The sequence below is a fragment of the Dendroctonus ponderosae genome, unplaced genomic scaffold (genome assembly GCF_020466585.1).
Source record: "Dendroctonus ponderosae isolate FM_Combo_2020 unplaced genomic scaffold, Dpon_F_20191213v2 Dpon_F_20191213_12, whole genome shotgun sequence".
NCBI classification, from domain to species: Eukaryota; Metazoa; Arthropoda; class Insecta; order Coleoptera; family Curculionidae; genus Dendroctonus; species Dendroctonus ponderosae.
In genome coordinates, this window is record NW_026017316.1 from 1,021,998 (window position 1) to 1,030,882 (window position 8,885).

General features: G+C 47.1%; 2 protein-coding genes across 3 annotated transcripts in view; both read right to left on the bottom strand.

Moving 5' to 3' along the window:
• Positions 1-5,459, bottom strand: part of LOC109539779 (peroxisomal acyl-coenzyme A oxidase 3) — a 12,043-nt gene extending 6,584 nt beyond the window's left edge. The window contains exons 1-4 of the mRNA XM_019907763.2: positions 5,261-5,459; positions 1,208-1,335; positions 993-1,140; positions 797-938 (exon numbers count right to left, since the gene is read on the bottom strand). Of these exons, the coding sequence (XP_019763322.2) occupies positions 797-938; positions 993-1,140; positions 1,208-1,335; positions 5,261-5,380 (538 nt within the window). The 5' untranslated portion in view covers positions 5,381-5,459. The remainder of the gene's footprint in view (positions 1-796; positions 939-992; positions 1,141-1,207; positions 1,336-5,260) is intronic.
• A 9-nt stretch (positions 5,460-5,468) lies between these two features.
• On the bottom strand, positions 5,469-8,698 carry LOC109539782. 2 transcript variants are annotated; one of them, XM_048662834.1, is made up of 5 exons: positions 8,343-8,698; positions 8,127-8,289; positions 6,001-6,130; positions 5,787-5,940; positions 5,469-5,729 (listed from the first exon to the last, which is right to left on the bottom strand). In XM_048662834.1, the coding sequence occupies exons 1-5, from the start codon at positions 8,570-8,572 to the stop codon at positions 5,507-5,509; spliced, it is 900 nt and encodes a 299-aa protein (XP_048518791.1). In that variant the 5' UTR covers positions 8,573-8,698; the 3' UTR covers positions 5,469-5,506. The 2 variants fall into 2 exon arrangements, with proteins under 2 accessions (XP_048518791.1, XP_048518790.1); XM_048662833.1 differs by having other exon boundaries at positions 5,787-6,130.
• Positions 8,699-8,885: the final 187 nt, after the last annotated feature.

The following is an 8,885-nucleotide window of genomic DNA, read 5'->3' on the forward strand; positions in this document are numbered from 1 at the left end:
TTTTGTGTGATGTTAATTCGGAAAACGGAGTTTTTTGGAGAAAATCTTGAGTTTTTTTGGGGTTTGTGAAATTTCTGAAATCCGAACTTTCTCAAAATATGTGAAAAAAAGTGAAAAAAGCGAAAACGCTATTTTTAGGCGATTAGGCTTAATAAAAAATTGAATCAAAACGTAAAAAGATCTTTTAGTAATGGAAAAAGTTGCGGTTTAATGCAAAAAGCTTCATAATTTGCGGTGCGATGTCAATTTGGAAAAAACAAAATTAGGAAAAAAAATTTTCAGAAATTTTTCAGTTTTTTTGGGCCCAAAAATTTTGCTTTGCGCACAATAATTGAGGAGGCAAAGCATCAACGAATTGTAGTTTTTTTCATCGCAAAAATCAGGCTTTTTCCATCGAAACTGGTTGAGAACTTCCAAATGGATTTGAAGCGGAAAAACTCCACGAAACTCGACCAGTTTTTGCGCGATTTTCATTCGGAAAAGTGCGTTTGAGAGCGAAAATGTTCGGCTTGCTGCCGCTGGCAACATTTTTGAAATCCCCACTAGATCAAGCAAGTTACGGGGAAAATTAACCAGATTTAGAGCGTGAAAAAACTTTAAAACTCAAATATGGACTTTCCCTTGCAAATTTTCTCGTAACTTCTCCAATTTTGGTCCGATTTCCATTTTCCAAAAACCAACTGCTAGAGGAAAGCTGCAGCTTTCCAACGCACTTACGACCGTGAAAATCCTGCAAGAACCAGGCAAGATACACCCGAAAATTGCTGCGCAAACCAACCCTTTTCCAGCTACTTACTCCCAGCCCAGCACTTGGCGGCCAGAAAGTCCGGCGTGTGCAGCTCAAACTCCTCACTCTCCGAAAGGTAAGTCGCCGAAGTCTTCATTCCCTTCACGTTGGTTCCGTGCCCGATTTCCGTCATGGCAAAGCAGCCGCTTACCTGCAAACACGCCCACAACTCTTACCATCCGCCTGGGCTGCGCCCAGCGCTTACCTTTCCCTGGCGAATTTCCTGGATGATCCCACGGTGCCGTTCGCTGCCCAGCTTTTCCAGAATACCCGTGAAAATCTTGATGCCCAGGCCCATTTTCACCAAAGCGGCCGGAGCATAATCGCTGAAAGCGTTGAATTTTGTATCGTATCTGGAACAGAAAAGCTGGAAATTTGGACGATTTTCCAGCTGGACGCTCTGGAAACTGGATTGCGTACATTTCCGCTTGGTGGTGGCGAATGATGGCGGCCTGTTTGAACGCTAGATGGCGCTCGGCGTCGAAATCTAGCGGCGTCTGGATTGGCTGGAATTCTGGATACCTGCGCAACACTTGCCAGATGTGGTGCTAAAACAAACGCGGATTTTCACTGAAGTTGGTCAAAGTTGGCGGGGTTGGAGGGCCTGATGATGGCCGGGTTGCGAAACTTTTTCCGGTATGAGTTTGGGGTGGTTTCGGCCTGTGAGCTGCGAAGCAGGCCGGAAAGCTTGCAAAACTTGCTTGTTTGAGGTTTGAGGTTTGTTGCGAAAATTGAGGGTTTTGTGCCGAAACCATCACCAACTTCAAAACAGGTGCGCAAGTTTAACAGGCAGAATGTGAAGGTGTTAAAAAATGCCAAAAAGCCCAGATTTTTCCCAAGCGAATAAAGTTTGTTCAGTCAGTTGCGCCTCCTGCTTCGAAAATTGATAACTCCCCAACCCGGGAACGTAGGAACTTGAAACTTTCACAGTTTTTAGACGAAGCTTTACCATACAGAGGCCGAAATCTGCATGCAAATTGCGCCCACGCCAGGGTTTTTCCCGCCCAGTAAAGGTGGGGTTCAAAAAGGGGTGTTTCCAGCCAACTGGGGCGTTTGCTTAAAAAATCCGTGGTTTGCCAACTAGTGCAACCAGAAAATTGAACCTCTAGCACCCGCTAGAAGACAGTTCACCCTACAGACTCGGGAAATTTGCATCAAAATCGCGTACAATCCTGATTTTTGGCAGCCCAGTAAAGTTCGGGCTCAAACTGAGTGTTCCTAGCCAGTTGCGCTCTCTGCTTTAAAAATTCATAACTTTACAACCAAAGCAAGCAGCTTCCTGCAACTTTCACCAGCTGTCAACGGCAGATTACCCTAACGGTTTCGAAGTCTGCAGCAAAATCCCTGGAAAGCTTGATTTTTCCCAATCGCACAAAGTTTGGGATGGAAATAGGTGTCTTCAGCTAGTTGCGCTCTCTGCTTGAAAAATTCATAACTCCCGCAATCGGGCAGATAGCAGCATGAACTATTCCCCGTCTATCAGGGACCTTTAGCACAACCACAGCTGAAAGTTGCATGAAAATCCTATAAAACCCTGATTTTTGGCAACCGCACAAAAAAATTTGGGTTCGAAATAAGTGTATCCAGCCAGTTTCACCATCTGTTTAAAAAATTAATAACTCCCGTACTCGGGCAAGTAGCAACTTGAAACATTCCCAGTCGTTCTGAGACAGTTAACTGGACACACGTCGAAAGTTCCATAAGAATCCCGCAAAACCCTGATTTTTGGCAATCGCACAAAGGGTGGGGTCGAAATGAGTGTTTCCAGCCAGTTGCACCCTCTGCTTAAAAAAATTGTAACTCCTGCCCGCAGACAAGTAGTAACTTGAAACATCCCCAGTCTTTTTATGATCGTTAACTCGACACACGCTGAAAGTTGCATGAAAATCCGACAAAACCCTGATTTTTGGCAACAGCACAAAATTTGGGTTTGAAATAAGTGTTTCCAGCCAGTTGCACCCTCTGCTTAAAAAAATCATAACTCCTGCACTCGGCGAAGTAGCAACTTGAAACATCCCGAATCATTTTAAGACAGTTAACGCGACACACGCTGAAAGTTGCATCAAAATCCCACAAAACCCTGATTTTTGGAAACAGCACAAAATTTGGGTTCGAAATAGGTGTTTCCAGACAGTTGCACCCTCTGCTTAAAAAAATCATAACTCATGAACTCGGCCAAGTAACAACTTGAAACATCCCGCGTCATTCGAAGACAGTTAACTCGACACACGCTGAAAGTTGCATCAAAATCCCACAAAACCCTGATTTTTGGCAACCGCACAAAGTTTGGGTTCGAAATAAGTGTTTCCAGCCAGTTGCACCCTCTGCTTAAAAAAATCATAACTCCTGCCCTCGAAAAAGTAGCAACTTGAAACATCCCGAGTCATTCTGACACAGTTAACTCGACACACGCTGAAATTTGTATGAAAATCCCACAAAACCCTGATTTTTGGCAATAGCTTAAAGTCTGAGTTCGAAATAAGTGTTTCCAGCCAATTGCGCCCTCAGCACCTCTGGATAGTGGTCACATTTGCCCAAAGAAGCGTACTTGAGCTTTATATGAAGGCAAATACTGGCATAAACCCTCGCAGGGTTTGAGGGGCATTATTTTCCTCAAAAACTCATTTTCCTCCCTTAGCGGCAGCCAGTAAGCTTCCGCCCAGGGAAGTTACTCTATGCAACCAGGCATACACCTAGAGGCTTTTATGAGTAAAATTTCCTCAAAATTCATGGAGTGAGTGGACAAGGGGTGCTGCAAGCGCCCCAATAATTAGCCCAAAAGGCCAACAACTGCCTTTTTTGCCCAAAAAGCTAGAGAGTGGCAATGCCGCACGCCCCTGGCAAGGGTCTGAAGGGAGATTTCCTGATGGTGGCTTTGCGGTTAGAAATCCCGGGTTTTAAGGCACGCCATTGCATTCAGCACTAGTTCGTCCTTGGAAAACGCCCATTTGGCCGCCGTTTCTCGGAATATTCGCCCCAAAATCCGTGAAAAACCTTCAGCCCTGACAGTTGTCATACCCATTACAAATTTCGGTTTAGGGCCCCATTTCGGGCTAGTCTGCCCGACTTTTGGCAAGAAACGGGTTGGGGCAGGCCCTTAGAATAGCGGGTGTGGCCCCTTGGGGCTGTGCCCCTCTCAGAAGAGCCACTAATCGAAAAAACTTGTCCAAATCCCGAAAAAATCATCATTGGGCCAGGATTTTTTGACTAAGATGACGCCATTATCCCCTGCTGGGGCTGTTAAGCCAGGGGCTCCGCCCCTGGGGCACATTTTCCTTTTGGGGAAATTCAAAATTATTTTTAATTAAATAAAAATTCCTGCCCACGCCGCTGACCCCCTGTCATCGGCACGTCAAGGTCGCCGATCGGGCGTTCGGCTGCACTCGGCTACCAATCAGAAGGCGCCGTTGAGCCGAACGGCCTCAGCTGATCGGCCCGAGTGGGCGGTTAGTCTCTTCTTGATGCTGGCGGAGTGCAGATGGTCGTTTTCGTGCTCGTGGCGGAGGAATTTGTCTTTTAATGTGGAAAGTGAATGTCCACACGGAATGGCGGAGGAATTCGAATTTAAGGTAGGAAATTGATTCCAATTTGTGTTTTTCAACGACTACTTTTTATATTCGTAGTCAGTCGTTGGTATTTTCCTTGATTGTTTACATTGTTCTGACACCATCGCTGGCGAAAATTGCGTTTGGTGATTCAATGTTGCTTTCGTGGGGCGACTGAAGAAAGAATCACAATTTGCATGAAAATACCACAAAATCTTGATTTTTGCCAGCCGCGTAAAGTTTAACTTCCAAGTACCCTTGAACCGCTTGCAAAGTCAACTTTTTTATCAGAATCGGGCCTGCATTAAGCACGTTACCCGAAAATTTCCATGTTATTGAAAAGCACATTAAAAAAATCAAACAAATCTCCCCCAACGTCGAAACAGGCCAAAAACCCGACCGAATCAACGCTGCGTTTCATACATAAATTTCCCCAAAGCGAAAAATTGCGTATTTTAGGGCACATTTTTGGCACTTTTATGGCTTTGAAACGCTTAAAATCGAACTGGTTTCAAGCGAGTTAAACACTGAAATCGAACCCAATTAGGCGCGTTTTGGTTCTTGGAGATGGCCGATTTTCGAAACGTTGGCTCAATTGCATTCCTTTAAGTTTCCCAACGTGGAAACTTTTACCCGGACTCTTCTGTTTAAAACCTTGACTTTTTCCCGAAAATTCCGGTCTCAAGCCCAAACATCACCCCCTCCCCCCACGAGTAAAACTCGATTGAGAAAAAACCTCCATAGAAGCGGGTTTGTGGGCATGGAGCTCCTCCATTCCCCAATAAACCTGCAATGGTGCCAGCTCGTTTCCTCTGGGAGAGACGGAGGATTTTATGAATCGGGCGCATCCGCCAAAGCGTCCACACAAGCCCACACCTTCTGCCCAGTTTGGCAACCCTTTTCCAGAAACAACTCGATTGCTACTTACACTGTGCCGAATTTCCTCCTCGCCGAACAGGAAAAGCTTCATCTGCTTCCAGTCAAAGGACGCCTTTCGCCTGTAAAGGTCCAGGGGACCAGCAGGAAAATCTTCCAGCAGTTCGGCCATGCTTCAATCACTCACTAAATCAACGGCAAAAATTTGCAAATAATCAATCAACCTTCGAACCTCTCGTGTGAGCGAGTTTGATCGCCGATTAGATAAAACCGGTTTTATTGTCCAGAAAAAAGCACATCAAAAATTGAGGGTTTCAGTGGTGGCGGCCGTGATCAAGCGGGCGACGCGCCCCGTTTCTTCAGCAAAAATCGTCTTTTTCGGCTGCTTGGCCGCAGATCGCTGCACAAACTCGATGGTCTCGCATACGTCCATCTGATTGGCCAGCTGGTCGCCCATCGCGTCACTGATTGGCTGGCGCTGGATGCGCTCCAGCGCCTCTTCGAACTTCGCGAAGATTTGCCTGCATTCGATTGGCGACAGTGACAGTTGACTGGCACACGTCAAATGCCAAACCTACCTGAGGTGGGCGTGGCTTTCCAGCAGGCCCCGCCCAAGGGTGCGGATGTAGGCCAACTCGCTGTGGGCGTAGAAAAGTTTCGACTTCATGATAACCGCCATCAGGATGGGCGCGGCCTCCTCGTTGCTGATCAGCGGCAGCTCGAGTTCTTTGTCTGGGGTTTTTGGATTTTTTCGATTTTTCTCATCTTTGGAGTTTGGAAACAGGGGCGTACCTGAGTATTTGGCAATGACGGAAATGAGGGCTCCCTTCACTTCGGCGAAAATGTAATCGTACGAGCTCTGGAGGCAGTGGAGTTTTTCCAGTGGCGTCCGTTTAGTGGGCAGCGTGCTCAGCTCCACCACCTGAAGGGACAGACCGCATAATTAACCCCATTTCTCCTAAGCTAATAACAGCAGGAAAAATCCAGGCACGCCACTGGATAGAGGAGGTCAAGAGCCCCAGAAAAGGTTATATGGACGGTTTTGGTAGAATTGCGATTAAGCGAGTTATGGAGGATTTTCTGCTGCTCTGCACGAGTGGTTTTCGAAAAAAAACCCAAAAATGTTGTTAAAAAAACTGAAAAATCTCCGAAACTGGTCGAGCTGCGACATTTTCGGGCACGCCACTGGATTGGGCGGGCGAAAACGTATTTAAAAGCCGATATTCACTTTTGGGCTAAATGCCAAACGCGGCACGCCACTGGCCCTCTTTTGATGTTGGTGCAAATTTCGGGCAATTTTTGGGAAATTTGCCCCAATTTTTCCCTTCCCAACTAACCTCAAACTGTCAAACTAAAATCATGGCGAAGCTCAAAACCATCAATTCCCCGGCGGGAATTTGGCAAGAAAGTTTCGCAATTTGGCGCCATCATCAGGCACAATTGACTACAATTGTCAGACAATATTTCACAAATTAATTGCGCTTCAACCGCCAAAGCCGTAATTTGGGGACCTCGAAAGACCGATAACCACCCCTGAGACGCACAAAGTTTCGCATCCGGGCATCATCAGGGCTTTTGGCAAATAACTTTCAGTCACGGGACCTTTTTTGCACAAAAACCTTCTAAAATTCCCGGCTTCGAAACTAAAGCAGCTGGGAACTCACCGGTTGCTGCACTAGGAAGATGAAAGTTTCTGCTGTCAACCCTGAAAGTTTCGGGCCGATGCCATCTTCAAGGTTTTCGGCAGGAATTTTCGAATTGGACGAACAACAGTTTGGAAAATCAATTGCAAAAAAATTAATGTTGGAAAACTCCAAGACCGCGTGTGTGGACAGTGAAAGTTTCCACCGCATGCCATCATCAGGCTGTTTTGCAGGAATTAATCAGTCATAGTCATTGTTCACTGAAGACTTTTCCAGGCGATTTTCAAAAAATCCTTCCCGAAAACCAAACAAGTGAAAAATGTAGGCGAATACCTGCCCTAGGGAACCAGCTAGTTTCGGAACTCGGACATCATCAGGAAATTGAATTGCAACAAAAGACCGGTTTTGATGATTGATTATTTTCACATTTGAATGGGTGCAGCGTTGGGATTGACGGGTTTGGAAAGCCCCGGGGCTACAGAAAAAACGCTGAAAGTTTCGAATGGACACCATCATCAGGCTGCAGGCGATACGGGGAAGTTAATTGGCCGTTTACGGCCTGGTTTTGTGAGGAATACTCTGATGATGACTCAAGACGCAACGAAACACGTCCAACAATTTCCGAAAGTCACATTGACGATAGGAGAGTTCCAGGCGTTTCGAATCAACGCCTCCCATCTTCAGGCTGGTGGTAACGAAATCAAGTCACGTGCCTGCTTTTGCTCCAATTTTGCCGGCCCCAGTCTGATGATGGCTCGCTAAAGAAAGCTTCTGTTTATAGAACGTAAAAGTTTCAGCGCGCGCGCCATCATCAGGGATTAAACGACGTTTTACCAGAGCTGAGAAAATTAATTGGGAAAAAACCGGAGAAACTGGCCACTGACCGATGAAACCACTGAAAAGGGCGCCCATCGATCTTCAATGTTTGGGCGTTTCGAATGGAGGCATCATCAGGCTTTTTGGTACAGCGCGTTGACGCGACGTCACTGATTCGGAGTCAATAACTCGAAAACTGGTCGCGGTAGGGATTTTCCGGTGCCAACAGTGGTGGGCCATCATCAGGCTGATTGCTAGGAATTTTTGGCCAAAGAACCACAAAGTCTCCCAAACCATCACAGCTGGGAACTGTCCGAAGCCTCCACTGGACAGCGGAGGAAAATTGGCAAAAAACGCTCGAGGAGTTTTCGCGTAAAACCCGTGATAAGAGGACTAGCAAGGATTTGTGATTTTCGGCGGCAAAAACGCCACAAAAGCGTCAAGATTCACGCGGCTTACAGCAGCATTGGGCACAAAGTTGTAGAACGTGGCCCCCAGTTGCTTCGGACTGCCATTGCGATGGCAAAACTCCCTGGACAGCCCATACAGCCGCCAGTCCTCTGCAGCCAACGTCGGCTTGATCAGGCCGAACACCCAATCGTATACTTCACGGTGCACAAACCTGCAAACCTCAATTAGCCCCGGGCTTGCCTAAGCGAAAACCCCCAAGCTTACGCCTCCAGCAGGGGCTGCAGCCCCTGCAGGTCCTGTTGGGGCCAAAACAGCGCCGCCAGCTCCTGGGCAGCCTGCGGAACATCCTGCAGGAACCCGTCCAAAGTGGGCGTGGCGCGGTGGTCCCAGGACAGCAGGGCCTGCCGTAGGCGCCCAACTATTTGCGCGTCCCCCGAAAGCTCCCTGAGGCGCCCCTGGGCGCCCACATCGCTCAAATCACTGGGGCTTTGCATCCCGCACTCGATAAACTGACGGAATTTGCTATTTTTTGCAAATAATCGCGCTTATCTAGTGGGCGATTAGCAGCCAACTAGGGCTCGCGATATGGATTGTTTTGGCCTGTTTGCATCCAGCGTCGCCCAGCCACCGGCTAGGGATGGTTCGATACAAGTAGGTATTCGATACTTTTGTGTCGATACCGAGTACTCAATATCGAGTCAGTCAATAAAATTGTGAGCAGGATGGTTTCGATACTTTCAGAATACCGATATGAGCGTTATCGCAAGATGATTTGGTTGCTACTCACTTGAGTATCGATACTTTCAG